The 18,685-nt window shown below is 42.5% G+C and overlaps 1 protein-coding gene across 1 annotated transcript in view; it reads right to left on the bottom strand.

The window, feature by feature from the left end:
• The window catches only part of LOC141476641 (chromodomain-helicase-DNA-binding protein 1-like), a 93,185-nt gene that overhangs the window by 46,454 nt on the left and 28,046 nt on the right, over positions 1-18,685 (bottom strand). The window contains exons 3-4 of the mRNA XM_074165423.1: positions 3,327-3,534; positions 1,138-1,239 (exon numbers count right to left, since the gene is read on the bottom strand). Of these exons, the coding sequence (XP_074021524.1) occupies positions 1,138-1,239; positions 3,327-3,534 (310 nt within the window). The remainder of the gene's footprint in view (positions 1-1,137; positions 1,240-3,326; positions 3,535-18,685) is intronic.

Below are 18,685 nucleotides of genomic sequence, written 5' to 3' on the forward strand. Positions count from 1 at the left end.
TTTCTCTATCTATGAATATGCCATGTCAGCAGCACTCTAGAAAACACTACAAAAAACCTGTCTTAAAATACAATCATTGTGCCTACATATAGTCAGTTTAGACTGCTGCAAGATAATAAATCAAGATGAAGGTTCTATCAAAAGCCTAATAAAATCTCCTGCCCTTTGAGAGCTCTCTCACCCCTCATATCCTCTCACGTTTAAATACCACTAAGAAAATTTTGAGAATAGCATGTATGCTTCTTCTCTCTCCACTCTTAAACAAAAAATAATAAATAAATAAATGAACCTTCTTAAAATTATTTCCCTAAATTTCCCTAAAACCAATCTCAAAGATTAAATTTAGATCATTTTTATCCTGAAAGAGTCTTTAGGAAAAGAGTACTTAGCAACAGCTATAAATTAATATTTTAACTATATGTGATTGATTCCTTTGTTTAGTTTTAACAATGAGCAGCTAAATCTGACTAAAAAAATGATTAAAGACTTGTGATCACAATGCTTACTGGTTTTTTTTATAAAGAAGGAAATCTGAGTCTGCTTTAAAATAAATTCTAATTCACAGTCACTAGTGTCCTTAAAAGATATTCCTACTGCACAAAGTCAACTTTTGTTTAATCTATGGATTAGGTTTTAAAAATCTCTAAAATTGAAGTAGGATTTTTAAAATACAAGAATTATTTTATAACTGTTACAAAAGTTGCAAAAATACAGTTTTCTACTCCATATAAGTGCTTTGGAAAACTGCAGCAGCTACTTTTATATAGAAACAATAATGGAAAAGTCTTTTAGTATTTTTAACTGTCTTTATGGAACTCGGAATGCAATGAAAGTTGCAATACTATGTGACTTGAAAATTTTGTCCATACATCACAGAATATCTAGCTAAAAATATCAATCTAAACTGCTATTATTTTGGCACAACTCACCTGAAAATATGCAACTAAATATCCCCCCCCCCATGTTTCCTTATAAACATGTCAGGTATTTGAACATTACTTTTATAGACTAAAACCAGACTTTTTAAACACACACAAACTTAGGAGAACAGAACTTGGCTCTACATAATTTTATTCTAACATATGGAGTAATGACATGCACGTTTACATTTTATTTACTAACTTATATGTTATTCACCTCTTCTGAACCACTGTCTGATGAGGCTGCCTTCTGTTGTTGTTGCTTCTTGAGCACTGCTGATCTCTGCACAGCAAGTATACTTGGACTGGACTTCCAAAACTGAATTGGAATTCAGATAAAAGAGTCATTTAAACCTATTGAAACTTTAAAGTTTATGACATAGTTACTTTTCTTAAGATGAGCAGCATCACTATTAAGATCGATCTCAATTTTATTAATAATAAAAAACTCACTATAAAATACTTCATGCATTAATAATATTGGATATCATTTTAAAGTAGCAAGACTTCTGCAGAAAGGAATGTTATATGAGAATTGCTGACAATTTTTACAGTAAGTATAACAATAGTTGTGCAGGCCTCTCTATTATTAAGATAACTTTTTTTTTTAAAGTAAATTTTTAAACTGATCTAGGTAAGCCCTTTCAGTCCACTTAGCTGATATATTTTTGCTTCATATGTGAATACCAAAGTACATAGAACAATAGAATATCTCAAGTTGGAAGGGACCCATAAGGATCATCGAATCCAACTCCCTGCTTCTCGCAGGACTACCTAACACTAAACCATATGACTGAGCATTGTCCAGATGCTCTTTGAACTCTGACAGGCTTGGTGCCATGACCACTTCCCTGGGGAGGCTGTTCCAGTGACCGACCACCCTCTCAGTGAAGAGCCTTTTCCTAGTGTCCCATCTGAACTTCCCCTGACGCAGCTTCATTCCATTCCTTCGTGTCCTATCGCTGGTCACCAGAGAGAGATCAGCACCTCTCCCTCCATTGCCCCCTTGAAGTTGTAGACTGCGATGAGGGCACCCCTCAGCCTTCTCTTCTCCAAGCTGAACAAACCAAGTGACCTCAGCCACTCCTCATAAGTCTTGCCCTCAAGACCTTTCACAATCTTGGTCACCCTCCTCTGGACACACTCTAATAGTTTGATGTCCTTCTTATATTGAGGTGCCCAAAACTGCACACAGTACTCGAGGTGGGGCCACACCAGTGCAGTGCAGAGTGGGACAATCACCTCCCTCGATCGGCTATACTGTGCTTGCTGTACCCCAGGACATAGTTGGCCCTTTTGGCTGCCGGGGTACACTGTTGACTCATATTCAACTAGCCATCAATCCAAACCTCCAGATCTCTTTCTGGGTGTCTGCTCTCCAGCCTCTCATACCCCAATTTGTATGTATAATCAGGATTACCCCATCCCAGGTGGAGAATCCGGCACTTACTCTTGCTAAATTTCATACAGTTGGTGATTGCCCAGCCCTCTAGCCTATCCAGATCTCTCTGTAAGGTCTCTCCGCCCTCAAGGGAGTCCACAGCTCCTCCTAGTTTAGTATCATCAGCAAATTTACTTAATGTACATTTGATTCCTGCACCCAGATCATTTATAAAAACACTGAAGAGAACTGTCCCTAATATTGAGCCCTGGGGAACTCCACTGATGACTGGCCACCAGCCTGATGTAACCCCAATTACTACAACTCTTTGAGCCCAACCTGTCAGCCAATTGTTCACCCATTGTATTATGAACTTTTCTAGCTGTGTGCTGGATGTTTTCTCCAGAAGGATACTGTGGAGAGACAATATCAAAAGCATGAACATGAACAACAACCAAAAAAAAAAGCCCACAAAAAAAGAATCCTTAACAGCCTTTGAATCCTACGGCAGGAAATATTACCTTTCATATATATCATTCAAATTAAGGAGAGTTCAGGTAACTCATCCATTGCATTTAAGGGATTTCTAAACACCACTTTTTGCTTTTTTTTTTTCCTAAATTTGGCAGACTTTTTCCCCATACAGAAGACAAGCCGCATCTGAGATTGTCATACAATCATTTATTGATATGAAGAAACTAAGCATTAGAGAGACAACTTTTAAGAAATTTTAGAAATAACAACATTATGTGTGGTTTTGTCTTCAAAAATATGCAATAATTAATAGGTGCTTCTGCATGATAAAATTTAGGTAATTGTCTAACTGTAGGTATTTACAGAGATGAGAATTTAAGAGCCCAATGTTTGTTATGAGAGCTAAGCATGTGCATTCACTAACCCAATCAAGTTAACATTCTAAGTAAAAATTATGGGGTTTTGTTTGTTTAAACTAAAACTGCTTTTGTAACTACTCTGCAGTGGGTTTTTTTTCCCCACAAAGGGTTAATTTATATGTTCTGGTTTACCTCAGATCCATCAACTTTTGGTGGTGGTTTAGCTTGAACTTGTTTCTTCTCTCTAGATGTGTCAGACTCTGATTCTGATTGACTGCCTGACTCTGAACCAGACTCAGAGTCACTGCTACCTGATTGACTGCTACTTCCATCACTACTGCTTCCAGAGCTTGAATCAGATCCAGAAGCTGATGCTGACCCAGAATCATCATCCGATTGGCTGCAATTAGAAGTTAACAGGATATTACACAATGGCTAATTAAATAGGATTTAAAAAAGAAATAAAATATCACACTAAAAAGATATTAGCTTCACCTATAAATCAATTGTTAGGTTAGCCCAGACACATGGATAGCGTACAAATGAATGCACTGGATTAAATAAATCAGGAATGAAAATTCAGAGTTTAATCAGATACTTTTCACTAAACATTAAAAGGAGAAAGAGAGAGAGAGAAGGGAGAATATTAATCATTAATGTAGAGGAGTCAAACAAGGGTATTTCTCAACCACCCAAACCCTTACTTAGCTCTATTGAATCCCACATATTTTTGTGTATACACACACACACAATTGTTTTAAGTCTTTTTAGATCAGCAGTGTGTATCGTGGCCCCCCCATTATTTTTTTTGAGCATGCATTTCTTCAAAGCAAATATAAACTCTGTTTTGTTTCCCTAGTTTTACTTTTCTCATAAACACAATAGGGGAAAAAATTATCTTTAAGGAAGTACTTGCAAACTATATTTCATGTTGTGATTTAGACCAACTATACACAAAATACTACCAAACACTTGATTAAATAAAGTGTTTATAAAAGTAACTGGAACACCAGAAGTGTGTTTTCACACATAATATAAATCCATGCAGACCATCTAATACTGTTAAAATAACAGTAGTAAAATTCCCCACAGAGACAAACTCTGAATTTGTCACTGATTATATGAATTGTGTCAAGTCATATGATCACTGACCTTAGCATATTCTTAAACCACTGGATTATTCCACCTGTACATTCATTTCACACTAGACTTAACGTACTTAAACAGAATAATATTTAAAGTTAAACATTTATTTCATGACTATTCAAAAACATTTGGGTTTCTAAAACAATTTTACAAAGGAACCAAGTTAAAACTTTAATCAAATTCCTCATTAGGTTAAATACTACCATACTGTAGAGATATCACGAGGGAAAACATTGGAATTACAACACCACACAAGCAAAATAATTTTAAATTATGTACACTTGGGTTGCAAGCATTTAAAAAGAAACAAACCCCCAGCAAAGATAATACCAAAATCCAAACCAATAAAAACCCCAAAGCTGATATCAAAGTCTAAGCCTATCACTGCCAGCACAATTCATCTGGCTGTCAGCCAGCAAGGGTGTGCGTGTGGGGGGTGGTGGTGGTGGCAGTAGGCTGATCATCTTCTGCACTAGAACACACTTAACTGACAACATTTAAAGCCACAAAACAGAACCACTACTCTCCCTGTTGCTAAAACTAATTTAATTGTACTAGTGAGGGAAAAAAAAATAACGAATGAAGCTATTCACAGATTCCTGCAGGCAGCACCTCAACCAATCATCTGCATCTGTTGACTTTGAAAGAAAGAAACAAACCATGAAAAAGCTTCCTTATTTTGAAGTGGGGGATATGAAGAAATACGACTGCTGAGTTTACTTACACTTGCTAAGGAGAAAACTGGGGGGCAAAAAGGCTGCTTCCAAACTTCCAATTCCTGTCATCAAGGGCCTACTTCAGGCATGATGCTATAACACTAACATATTAGCCTGACTTGAAAAATAAAAGCAAGGCACCCACTGTAGAATATAACTGGTGTTTAAACTATTTACCAGAAATTAAGGGCAACATCCACCATGATTCACCAAAAGATATTTTAAATACAGTAGTATTATTGTACACAGCTGTTACCTTAGCTTTAATGTTGGGTAAATTAGAGCGTTATAAAACAATAGCATTTCTCAGCATAGCACAGTGCTATAGATAAATGTCACAGGGACTGTGGAAGATGATACATGAAGAGAAGAAAATTCAGCAAGGAGAAACATTGAGACACGAATAAATACCTGCCAGACAAGCCCCTGTGACAAAATGCCACCAAAAATGCCAAATCCTACATTTAGATAAATAAGCAAAAATCATGTCAGTAAGATCTGCAGTTGATGGGAAATTGTAAAAGTTTAATGTTTTGCAACGTAGAAAGTAAGTGGCAAGTTCAAAAACAAAAGGATTGTGAGACAGAAAGAAAAAGTCTAATAGATATTGCAAGTATTTGCTCAGGAACTAGATGTAAAGAACTAAACTAATTCCAAATCATTTTCTTTATTAAGGGATCAACTAGCTATCATCTGTGCTCTCCATTAAGCAATACCAATACATCAACAGATGTGGATCATACAATATTCAGTGTTCAGACAAAATACATAGATTCCTTATCTTGACAACACTTCCTCTTAACAATGGCTGCCTGGGAATGGATTCCCCACTGGGCTTAGCAGGATCAGCAAACTAAGACCTATTTCATCATCCCTGCTTCTCACAATAAATTGACCCAATTTGGACATGAGGAGGGTAATATGACCACACTGCATATCAACTAATAGTAACACCTGAAAGAGAGTAAAAGTTTCAAAGTCAGTATTCAACTGACTTATTAATAAACACAAGATTATAATACAAATCTGTAGCTAGAAGCAAGAGTGATGGGGAAATGAAGAAAGGAAAATACAAGAAACAAGGAAAAAAAAATAAAATAATAAAGTTCACCATGATTGTTTCAGGGCTACCCTAGTGAAACCCTCTATGAGGAAGAATGCAGGATCACTACTGTAGACTAACAGCTAATTTGTACTTAGAATAAAGAAAAAAAAGAAAGATAAAGTTTAAAGACCCTAACATCCACAAGGTCTTACTAAGCTGTCTTAGCTTTAAAGTGTTAAATCAGCACAAGAAGAAAATGGGATAAGGCAAAATGAGCATCAACAAGTTTTTTTGAAAACAAGGCCTTGCTAAAACATTTATCAAATCTTGAGATGCTATAGCAGTGCTCATACATGCTTTAAAAAGTTTTAAATTCACTGGTAAAAAGTACTTATGGGAGTTCAAGTGCAGAGGACTAGTGCATACTGGGTAGAGTTTACTTCAATTCTAGTCATCCAAATTAATGCAGATGTGTGAAACTACACTAGAGTTTCTGTCTGTACACCCTCTTATACGCACCACATATTCTCAGAGGTCTTGATATAACTACAGCACAGACAAAAAAATGACAAGTTGAATAGCTGTGACTTCATTTTTACTGAAGCCTGGAGAACTTGCCTATTCACTGGCCACAGGATGACCAGCTGTGGAAGGCTCTGAGGACTACCAGCACACATTTAATTTATCATGTGTTCTCACTGAGGGGAAGGTCCATTTCTACCCTGAGTTTCAGTAGAACTTACAACCCCTACAAGGGCAGTATTATAACCCAAAACCCAAAAGTCTGTATCTGCAAAGGAGGTAGGAAGCAAGGCAATATATGAGTACATTCTGCAATGAAGATACACTATAGATTGCTAAGACTGTACAAGCAGCATTGCATGACACACTACTTTTAAAACTCAAATAGTTGCAACAGTCTGTATATCAAAGGACTTTCCTCTGAGAAATATAATGGATTTAAACCAACAGTAACAGTGATGAGGAACCCTAGGCAAAACACACACTATACAGTAAATGCTACAGGATAAATGCTCAATTTTCAGCATTAAAAAAACCCCACACCACCAACCTTCCCCCCAAAAAACACCCCCAAACCCCAACTTTTCCAAACATCAGAGAGAAAATTTATATTTTTTTATTTCTACCACTGAGATCACTGTAGTCTAAGAGCCAGAAGAGAACAAGTTTATGCCAAGGAAAATCACTAGCTGTCACATATTTCCAGGTGCAGACTATGTCCTTGTATTTCCTGTACTTTGGCCAAACCATAAAATTTTATTTTTTTTTAAACATTCCTTCTTTCATAAAGTGTAAAACTGATATGTCAGTATTTCAAACTATGACGTTCAACTGTCTTTTTTAAAAAATAACAACATAATACTAGCATCTTTCAAACTCAAGGTCACACTAACATAGGTGTCATGAAAAGGCTTAAGAACAAGGAACTGAGTTTAGCCACTCCCTCTATCAAACTCACTGCCTCTGCTCTCACATACAAATAATTTTTTTCTTAAACCTAGGGGAAAAAAATATATATTTATATACGCACATATACATACACACACACACAAAAGTAAAATGGAAAACTGAACAGGGTGGGCAAACAGGGATCGAGAGGGCGCCGCAGTTTGCACAGCAGTTTGCACAGAAAGGCACGTGAGAAGGGCCGTGCACCCTGCTTGTAGGCCCACAGCCCAGGGAAGCGCTCAAGGTCTCTGCCAGGATGGTGAGCACTCGCCTCAGAGTTAAAACCAGTGTTTCTACAGAGAAAGCCCCTGAGATGTCTGAAACTTCCATCCAGACAGAACTGGTAAGGAAGGAGACTTCAGTACAGACAATATATTGCAATGAGTGCCCAGACCCTTCTCCTGGAGAAAAGGAAAGTATCTGCAAAAGCTGTGCACAGATTGATGATCTGTTGCGTCAGGTGGCTGAGTTGCAGGAAACAGTTAAAAGGCTGCGCAGTATTAGAGGGGCCAAGATGGAGATAGATAAGTGGTTTCAGAACCACGCTCCTGTGGTGGACACCACAGAGAATGAGGCACCTTGGATCCTGGTGACCCACAAAAGCAGGACTCTGCCTCAGTCCCCACCCTCCAGCATTACAACCAAAACCAGATATGAAGCTTTAATAGCTGTAGACACCCATGAGCAAGGTCTGCAAGGAGAAACTGTACCAGCAGCACACAGTGGATACCGCAAAAAGAAATGAGTGTTCATAGGTGACTTTCTGTTAAGGGTGTCCTGGGTTGAGAGACACAGGACTAACTTTTCTTCTAATGCTGGGGAAAATTGCACTTTTAGAAGACTTTAGTGTCTGAATTTGTGAAAATATTTACTTTATAGCCAGCCAGGCTCTGTGGGATTCAAGGTTAGTGTTTTCGAGCCTTGCCAGGTGCAGGGACAAGGAGGAACAAGGCCTGGGCATTTGACCCAGGCTGGCCAACAGGAGTATTTCATACGATGAACGTCACACCCAATATAAATTAGAAAAGTTTGCTGCGTAGCAGGCTCTCTCCCTGATGGCGGCGGTCCAGACAACTCCTTGCCCCGGTGCCGGAGCCCTGAGGCCTTCCCTTCCTCCTGAAGCCATTGCGCTCGCAGTGTCTGATACTTGCTATCCACTGCTGGGAGTGCACAGCTTCCTACTGATATAGATGGCTGAGTATAATTTCTGAATATCTTATATCAGTATTGGGATTAATACTGGTTCTTTAGAATTATTGTTAATTATTTAGTCTTAGTCTATTAAATCTATTTATATTTCAACCCTCATGTTTCTTTGTGTTCCCCAATTCCCCTTTCCGGGTGGGGAGGGGTCATCGGGTGATAGAATAATTGTCTAATGACAATAGATTGTTATGGGTTCTCTCAAACCATAACAAATTTGGCGCCCAACGTGATATTTTAACAAAATTTGGCATGCGGTGTGGTATTTTAATGACCTTGATACTTAATGTGATAGTTTGCATGTAATTTAAATAGTGCTGGGAGAATCAGAGGCTTTAATTTGACAGTTCTGAAGGGCTGAAGCTGTAAACAGATTTGATCAGATTTGTAAAACAGTCATTATGGATCTGTTGGAGTGGTTTCAATGTACTGTAAGCGGAGTTCTCTGGTATCTCTGTGCAGCTGTATGTGGGCAGCTATGGGAGTGGTACAAGAGGTTGTTGCCATTTCTCACTGGTTTAGGGAAGCTTATCATTTCTAAATGTGGAGTTAAAAGCACTGCCTTGTTATTTTGTGCGGTGGTGTTTTGCTATGTTATTGGGTCTTCTGTAATTGTTCCGTTTTTTGTCACTTATGTAATTGCATCTCGCAAATCGCCGCGATTAGAATCACCTCAGAACGGGGAAGGATCCTTTTTGGGCACCGTGCATAATTACACCTTGGGTTATATTACGGGCCACTTAGTGAGGGGGGGGGATATCTTTTAAGGATTTGTATGTTCCGGTAGCATCAATAGCAACAGTTTTTGAGAGTTTGAAATACCCTTGGAATGTTTTGGTCATTGTGCTTATATTGTTAATTTTTGCGGGCTTGTTCTTTTTTATGGGCTGGATTTACGGTAGCAGGAAGTGTCTGATAGAGATCCCACTGGCCCCCCCCGACAGACATAGCTCCTTCAGAGAATCTGCCGGCCTCCCCCACAGTCAGTGCTCCTGTGCAGCCCCCGCAGACTCCTGCAGCAGATGTTCCTCCCGCGCAGACACCGCCAGTCCCCGTGACAACTACTGTGCCTGTCCAGACCCCACTGGACCCCCGACAGACATCGCACCCGTGCAGACCTCGCCAGCCCTCCCGACAGACCCTGATCTTATCCAGACCATGCTGGCTCTCATGACAAGACCTGCAGCTGCACCAAGTACTGAATCTACTTCGACCTTAGTAATGGATGATGCAGCTGATCTACAGACTCAATCAGTGCCAGTGTCAGTCAACCCTGTACATAAGAGGAAGCGTGCCGTAGCATCAGATGGCAATGGTCAACCAGGGACATCAGGCAATACAGTAACAGAGGAAGCTACTCGATCATTAACCCTAACTGAGCTGCGAGACATTCGTAAGGATTACAGCCGCCAGGAAGGCGAGCAAGTGATTCCTTGGCTGCTCCAATGCTGGGACACTGGGGCTGATAGTTTGGACTTAGATGGTAGAGAAGCCAAGCGGCTAGCACCATTAGCTAGAGAATCAGGTATTGACAGAGCTCTTGGAAGACCACCACAATCCCTCACCCTCTGGAGGCGACTCCTGTTAAGTGTGAGAAGCAGGTATCCCTATAGGGATGATATCATGTACCAGCCATCCAAGGGGACAACTATTGAGAGAGGTGTTAAGAATCTGAGGGAAATAGCTGTGCGAGAGATGATTTTCAGTGACTTGGATGACCTGCAGACATCATTAGATCCAGATGCACTCAAAATTACTGGACCCGTTTGGCGCAAATGGGTACTGAGTGCACTGGCAGCATATGCTAATGTATTGGCATTATTTTGCTGGACAGATGATGAGGCACCGACGGTGGGTGATATGGATGCTCGAATGCAGCATTATGCAAATAATCTTCTTTCTGCCCCACAGGCCAGTATCTCAGTGCTGAAGAAATCATTTGGCAAGGCCAATATCTTAGGTGGGGACAAACCCTTCCCTACTAAACCTGGTCGAGAGAAGCAAAGCACACCACGACACATCCTGTGGTCTACCCTGCGTAATCAGGGAGAAAACATGAGGAATTGGGATGGAAAACCTACTTCAGCTTCACAGGCACGTGTACGTGAGTTGCAGAGTAAGACACCTCCCAGGAGGGGTTCTTCCAGAAGAAGTGTTGCTCCAGTTTCCAGAGAAAAGTCCCCCAGAAGGCAGAGATGGGCCTCGGAGCCTGATTTACGACACACAACTGTCACAGATGGAAGTGGTGCGCCCTCTCATCTAAACTAGGGTTGCCCTGCCTCCAGCCAGGGGGAGGAGAGGGACAATCGAGTTTATTGGACTGTGTGGATTCGATGGCCTGGCACACCAGAACCACAAAAGTATAGGGCCCTGGTGGACACTGGTGCACAGTGTACCCTAATGCCATTAAATCACATAGGGGAAGAACCTGTCACTATTGCTGGAGTGACAGGAGGATCTCAAGACCTGACTGTACTGGAGGCTGAAGTGAGCCTAACTGGGAATAAATGGGAAAAGTTCCCCATTGTGACTGGCCTGGATGCACCATGCATTCTTGGCATAGATTACCTCAGGAAAGGGTATTTTAAGGACCCGAGAGGCTACCGGTGGGCATTTGGTGTAGCGGCGGTGGAGACGAAAAAAGTTGTGCAACTGTCTACATTGCCTGGCCTGTCAGAGGACCCTTCTATTGTAGGGCTGCTGAGAGTCGAGGAACAAAATGTGCCCATTGCTACTACAACGGTGCATAGGCGACAATATCGCACTAACCGAGATTCTTTGCTCCCTATTCAGCAATTGATTCGTCAGTTGGAAAGCCAAGGGGTTATCAGTAAGACTCACTCACCCTTTAATAGTCCCATATGGCCAGTGCAAAAGCCTAATGGGGAATGGAGACTGACAGTAGACTATCGTGGCTTGAATGAAGTCACACCACCACTGAGTGCTGCCGTCCCAGATATGTTAGAACTTCACTATGAACTGGAGTCAAAAGAGGCTAAGTGGTATGCTACAATTGACATTGCTAATGCTTTTTTCTCTATTCCTTTAGCAGCAGAGTGCAGGCCACAGTTTGCTTTCACCTGGAGGGGCGTCCAGTATACCTGGAATCGATTGCCCCAGGGGTGGAAACACAGCCCTACTATTTGCCATGGACTGATACAGACTGCACTGGAGAAGGGTGGAGCTCCAGAACACCTGCAATACATTGACGACATCATTGTATGGGGTGATACAGCAGAAGAAGTTTTTGAGAAGGGAGAGAAGGTAATTCAAATCCTCCTGGAAGCTGGTTTTGCCATCAAACGAGGTAAGGTTAAGGGACCTGCACAGGAAATTCAGTTTTTAGGAATTAAGTGGCAAGATGGGCGTTGCCAGATCCCAATGGATGTGATTAACAAAATAACAGCTATGTCCCCACCTACTAACAAAAAGGAAACACAAACCTTCTTAGGCGTTGTGGGTTTCTGGAGAATGCATATTCCTGGTTACAGTCAGATTGAGAGCCCTCTCTATGAAGTGACTAGAAAGAAAAATGATTTTAAATGGGGCCCTGAGCAGCAGTCAGCCTTTGAGCAGATTAAATGGGAGATTGTTCATGCAGTAGCCCTTGGGCCAGTCCGAACCGGACAAGATGTAAAAAATGTGCTGTACACCGCAGCCGGGGAGAATGGCCCTACCTGGAGTCTCTGGCAAAGAGCACCTGGAGAAGCTCGAGGCCGACCCCTAGGGTTTTGGAGTCGAGCATATAGAGGATCAGAGGATCGCTATACCACCACTGAGAAAGAGATATTAGCGGCATATGAAGGGGTTCGAGCTGCCTCGGAGGTAATTAGTACTGAAGCACAGCTTCTCCTGGCACCTCAGTTGCCAGTGTTGAACTGGATGTTTAAAGGGAAAACTCCTTCCACATATCATGCAACTGATGCAACGTGGAGTAAGTGGGTAGCACTAATTACTCAGCGAGCTCAAAGAGGGAACCCCAATCGTCCAGGAATTCTGGAGGTAATCATGGATTGGCCACAAGGCACAGATTTTGGAGGATCCCCAGAGGAGAGTGTGGTGCGGGCTGAGGAGGCACCACCATATAATGTTATCGGAAAACGAGAGGCGATACGCGCTGTTCACTGATGGATCTTGTCGTATTGTAGGAAACCAGCGAAGGTGGAAAGCTGCTGTGTGGAGTCCTATTCGACGAGTCACAGAAGCGACTGAGGGAGTGGGTGAGTCGAGTCAGTTTGCAGAAGTGAAAGCCATCCAGTTGGCTTTAGATATTGCTGAGAGAGAAAAGTGGCCGGTACTTTATCTTTATACTGACTCATGGATGGCGGCGCATGCATTATGGGGGTGGTTAAAGCAGTGGAAGAAGAGCAACTGGCAGCGCAGAGGTAAACCCATCTGGGCTGCTGACTTGTGGCAAGATATTGCTGTCCGATTAGAAAAGCTGTCTGTGAAGGTACGACATGTAGATGCCCATATACCCAAGAGTCGGGCCACTGAGGAACAACAAAACAGTCATCAAGTGGATCAGGCTGCTAAGACTAAAGTGTCCCAAGTAGACTTGGACTGGCAACGTAAAAGTGAATTGTTTTTAGCTCGGTGGGCCCATGACACTTCAGGCCATCAAGGAAGAGATGCAACATATAGATGGGCTCATGACCGAGGGGTGGATTTGACTATGGACACTATTGCACAGGTCATCCATCAATGTGAAACCTGTGCTGAAATTAAGCAAGCCAAACGATCAAAGCCTTTGTGGTATGGAGAACGGTGGCTAAAATATAAATTTGGGGAGGTTTGGCAAATTGACTATATCTCCCTTCCACGAACTCGCCAGGGAAAACACTATGTTCTTACTATGGTGGAAGCAACCACTGGATGGCTGGAAACATATGCAGTGTCTCATGCCACTGCTCGTAACACTATTTTAGGCCTTGAAAGACAAGTCCTGTGGCGACATGGTACTCCAGAGAGAATCGAGTCAGACAATGGGACTCATTTCCAAAATAATCTTATAGATGCCTGGACTAAAGAGCATGGTATCGAGTGGATATGTCACATCCCCTACCACGCACCAGCTGCTGGGAAAGTAGAACGATGCAATGGACTACTGAAGACTACACTGAAAGCGATGAGTGCTGGAACATTTAAAAAGTGGGATGAACATTTAGCAAAAGCCACCTGGTTAGTCAACACCAGGGGAACTGTCAGCCGAGCTGGTCCTGCTCACTCGGAGCTTTTACCTACTGTGGAAGGGGATAAGGTCCCTGTGGTGCATGTAAAAAATATGTTGGGAAAAAACAGTCTGGGTTACCCTGGCCTCAGGTAAAGGCAAACCCACTCGTGGGGTTGCTTTTGCTGAAGGACCAGGGCATACTTGGTGGGTGATGCAGGAGAATGGAGAGGTTCGATGTGTACCTTTAGGAGATCTGATTTTGGGTGAGAATCCTTAATTTAAATGATACGGTGTCAATTGTTGCCTAATACTAACAGTGTTCAATAAGTGTTTTTCAGGATAACGTAATGGTAACGGACCCAGAGTCAGTTCTGTCGAATGGTGTCCAGCAACAAGGAACATGCTGGCCGTGAGCACAACATCTTATATGGATGTGCCCAACTCTAACCATCTGCGATCCTGTATTGAGGCCTGGTCCTGATCCGACAACTGAATGAATGCCACATCACTTGTTCCTACCCTAAAAGGCTATTATGATAGATGGAACTCACAGTTTTGGACTACAGAAGTTTAATGGACCTTTTAGAGGAATAGCTCATAACTTTAGAGGATTATATATGTCTCTCTCTATATATATGTATATCAGAAGATAAATATAATAGTACACTGAAGTGTGACAGATATATGGTATGAAATAAGGGGTGGAATGTCCTGGGTTGAGAGACACAGGACTAGCTTTTCTTCTAATGCTGGGGAAAACTGCACTTTTAGAAGACTCTAGTGTCTGAATTTGTGAAAATATTTACTTTATAGCCAGCCAGGCTCTGTGGGATTCAAGGTTAGTGTTTTTGAGCCTTGCCAGGTGCAGGGACAAGGAGGAACAAGGCCTGGGCATTTGACCCAGGCTGGCCAACAGGAGTATTTCATACGATGAACGTCACACCCAATATAAATTAGAAAAGTTTGCTGCGTAGCAGGCTCTCTCCCTGATGGCGGCGGTCCGGACAACTCCTTGCCCCGGTGCCGGAGCCCTGAGGCCTTCCCTTCCTCCTGAAGCCATTGTGCTCGCAGTGTCCGATACTTGCTATCCACCGCTGGGAGTGCACAGCTTCCTACTGATATAGATGGCTGAGTATAATTTCTGAATATCTTATATCAGTATTGGGATTAATACTGGTTCTTTAGTATTATTGTTAATTATTTAGTCTTAGTCTATTAAATCTATTTATACTTCAACCCTTGTGTTTCTTTGTGTTCCCCGATTCCCCTTTCCGGGTGGGGAGGGGTCATCGGGTGATAGAATAATTGTCTAACGACAATAGATTGTTATGGATTCTCTCAAACCATAACAAAGGGGCACTGAGGAGTCCATCTGCCAGCCTGACAGGGAGTCATGTTAAGGTATGCTACCTTCTGGGAGCATAGTGGTCCAAAACAGCAACACCCACGCCACTGCAACCAACTGAGCCAGGCCAACCAGAATAGCAACAAATGCCCCTTAGCTGCTTCCCAAGATGTGAACCAGAAGACCAACCACCTCAAGTGCATGTATACCAATGCATGCAGCCTGGGGAACAAACAGGAGAAAGTGGAGCTCCACACCCAGTCAGGAAGTTATGATATCATAGCAATAACTGAAACATGGTGGGACAACTCACACGACTGGAGGATCGTGATGGATGGCTATAGGCTGTTTCATAAAGACAGGCAGGGAAGAAGAGGAAGAGGAGGCATGATCTATGTTAAGGAGAACCTTGAATGTATAGAATTCAACTACGGCAATTGTGGAAGCCCTATTGAATGCCTCTGGGTCAAGATCAGAGGGGTCATCTCCAAGGGGGATCTTACAGTAGGCATCTGCTACCGACCGCCAAACCAAGACAATAAGGCCAACGAAGCAATATTTGGGTCACTTAAGCGAGCTTCGAGTCAACAGAACCTGGTTCTTATGAGCAACTTCAACTACCCAGGCATTTGTTGGAAGAACGATACAGGAGAACAATCTATCAAGTTCCTGGAACGCGTAGAGGACTGCTTCCTCATACAAATGTTAGATGTGCCAACCAGGAATGAGGCACTGCTGGACTTACTACTCACAAACCAAGAAAACCTGCTTTGTAATATCTTGATTAGTGATAGCCTTGGCTGCAGTGATCACAATATTGTGGAGTTTGGGATCCTGCTGAGCACGCTGAAGGTTAGTACTAAGACAAAGATTTTAGATTTTAGAAGAGCAAACTTCAGCTCGCTCAGAGCTCAGTTAGAAGGGATTATGTGGGAAGCTTCCACAGAGGATAAAGGAGCTAACAAGTGCTGGGAGTTTTTCAGGAACACTCTCCTGGAAGCACAAAACCAGTTCATCCTCTTTAAAGGTAAGGGAAGTAGGCAGAGCAAGAGACCCCCATGGCTTAACTGTGAGCTTCTGAGTCTGCTCAAAACCAGAAGAGAGGTGTAGCAGAGATGGAAAAGCAGACAAACACCCATTCAGAACTACAAGGGCATTGCCAGGGTATGCAGAGATGCAGTTAGAAAACCAAAAGCTCAGCTTGAATTGAAATTGGCCAGAGATATCAAAAACTTCAAGAAAGGGTTCTTCAGGTATGTAAACAACAAGCAGAAACAGAAAGAAAATACTGGTCCGCTGTTGAACAGGAGAGGTGAATTAGTCACCAACAACACTGAAAAGGCAAAGGTTCTCAACACTTTCTTCACCTCTGTCTTTACCAGCACTGTGGGGCCCCAGGCCTTGGGAACAAAAATCCAGGTTGATGCAAACACAGAGTTACTCCCAGTGAAGGAAGAGTTGGTATGTGAACTATTACCAGGGACTTGACCCCTACAAATTGATGGGCCCTGATGCTATCCACCCAAGGGTGTTAAGAGTGCTGGCTGACACCATTGCAAGGCCACTCTCCATAATCTTTGAGAAGTCATGGAGATTGGGGGACGTCCCAGAAGACTGGAAGAAGGCTAATGTCACCCTCATCTACAAGAAGAGCTTAAAGGAAGATTTCCAGGAAATTATCAGTCTTACTTCAGTCCCTGGGAAAGTTACGGAACAAATCCTCCTGGGGGCTATCACAAGTCAAATGAAGCATGTGATTGGGAAAAGCCAGCACAGATTCACCAAGGGGAAATCATGCTTGACAAACCCGATTGCCTTCTACAACAAAGTAACCTGCTCAGTTGATGAGGAGTGAGCAGTGGATATTGTCTACCTGGATTTCTCCAAGGCTTTCGATACGGTTTCCCACAGTCTCTTCCTAGAGAAACTGATGTGTTACGGTCTAGACAAGTGGTCTGTGTGGTAGGTGGGGAACTGGCAGACAGGCCGCACCCAGAGGGTGGTAGTAAATAGCTCCTTTTCAAACTGGCAACCTGTCACAAGTGGGGTCCCCCAGGGATTGATATTGGGCCCAATGCAGTTCGATATTTTCATAAGTGATCTGGATGATGGGATCAAGTGTACCCTGACAAAGTTTTCTGATGACACCAAACTGAGTGGGAAAGTGGACACTTCAGAAGGGAGAGCCACCCTGCAGGAAGACCTGGATAGGCTGGAAGAGTGGGCTAACAAGAACCTTATGAAGTTCAACAAGGACGAGTGTAAGGTCTTGCACCTGGGAAAACATAATCCAGGAGTGCAGCACAGGCTGGGATCTACCCGGCTGGGGAGCAGCTCTGTGGAAAGGGACCTGGGGATCCTGGTGGACAACGAGCTCAATATGAGTGAACAGTGTGCTGCTGCGGCAAAGAAAGCCAACAGGATGCTGGGTTGCATCAACAAGGGCATCAGCATCAGAGATAAAGAAGTCATTATCCCACTCTACTCGGCCCTTGTCAGGCCACGCCTGGAATACTGTGTTCACTTTTGGTCCCTGCCATGCAAAAAAGATGTGGACAGGCTGGAGTGGGTCCAGAGAAGGGCCACCAAGAGGATCAAAGGGCTGGGAAGCCTGCCGTATGAGGAAAGGCTGAGAGAACTGGGTTTGTTCAGCCTTGAGAAAAGGTCTCCCCTAAGCCTTCTTATCACCATGTTCCAGTATTTAAAGGGTGGCTACGAAGAAGATGGAGACTCCCTTTTTAAAAGAAGTCACATGGAAAAGACGAGGGGTAACGGGTACAAGTTACTCCTGGGGAGATTCTGATTGGACACAAGAGGAAAATTTTTCACAATGAGAACAATCAGCCATTGGAATAATCTCCCCGGGGAAGCGGTGGATTCCTCAACACTAGACAGTTTTAAGATTCAACTGGACAGGGTGCTGGGCCATCTTGTCTAGACCGTGCTTTTGCTAAGAAAGGTTGGACCAGATGATCTTTGAGGTCCTTTCCAACCCGGTATTCTATGAACTCATTCCTTAACCAAGTTATTTGGAATTTGCAGCAGTTGAAAGAAAATATCTTTATATCAATACCACTGTGGAAGAGTTCCTAAAATAAAATTATATTAAAAATATAGCATTGTTCACACATTAAGGAAAGGTATAAAATCGAAACGTTTCCAGGGTGGAACACAGCAGCAGCTGGTATGCGAGGAATCCACTACATCTACGATTCCCTGAACAATATTGCTTGCAAAGCAACACGGAGGATGGAGTGGAGTGAAGATTCCACAACCAAGCTCTGTGATTATACAGCAGATATGGGAACGAGATGGTCCTATGGAACTGATAAGCTGCATACTTGCTACCCTGAGCCAACAGTCTGTCAAATTTTGATGAAATGCTGTCCTTTGTGCGAACTTTGCTCATTATAATGTCATTATAATACCAAAACACACCTCCAGCCCAAAGGC

Source organism: Numenius arquata, chromosome W, assembly GCF_964106895.1.
Source record: "Numenius arquata chromosome W, bNumArq3.hap1.1, whole genome shotgun sequence".
In the NCBI taxonomy this organism is placed as follows: domain Eukaryota; kingdom Metazoa; phylum Chordata; class Aves; order Charadriiformes; family Scolopacidae; genus Numenius; species Numenius arquata.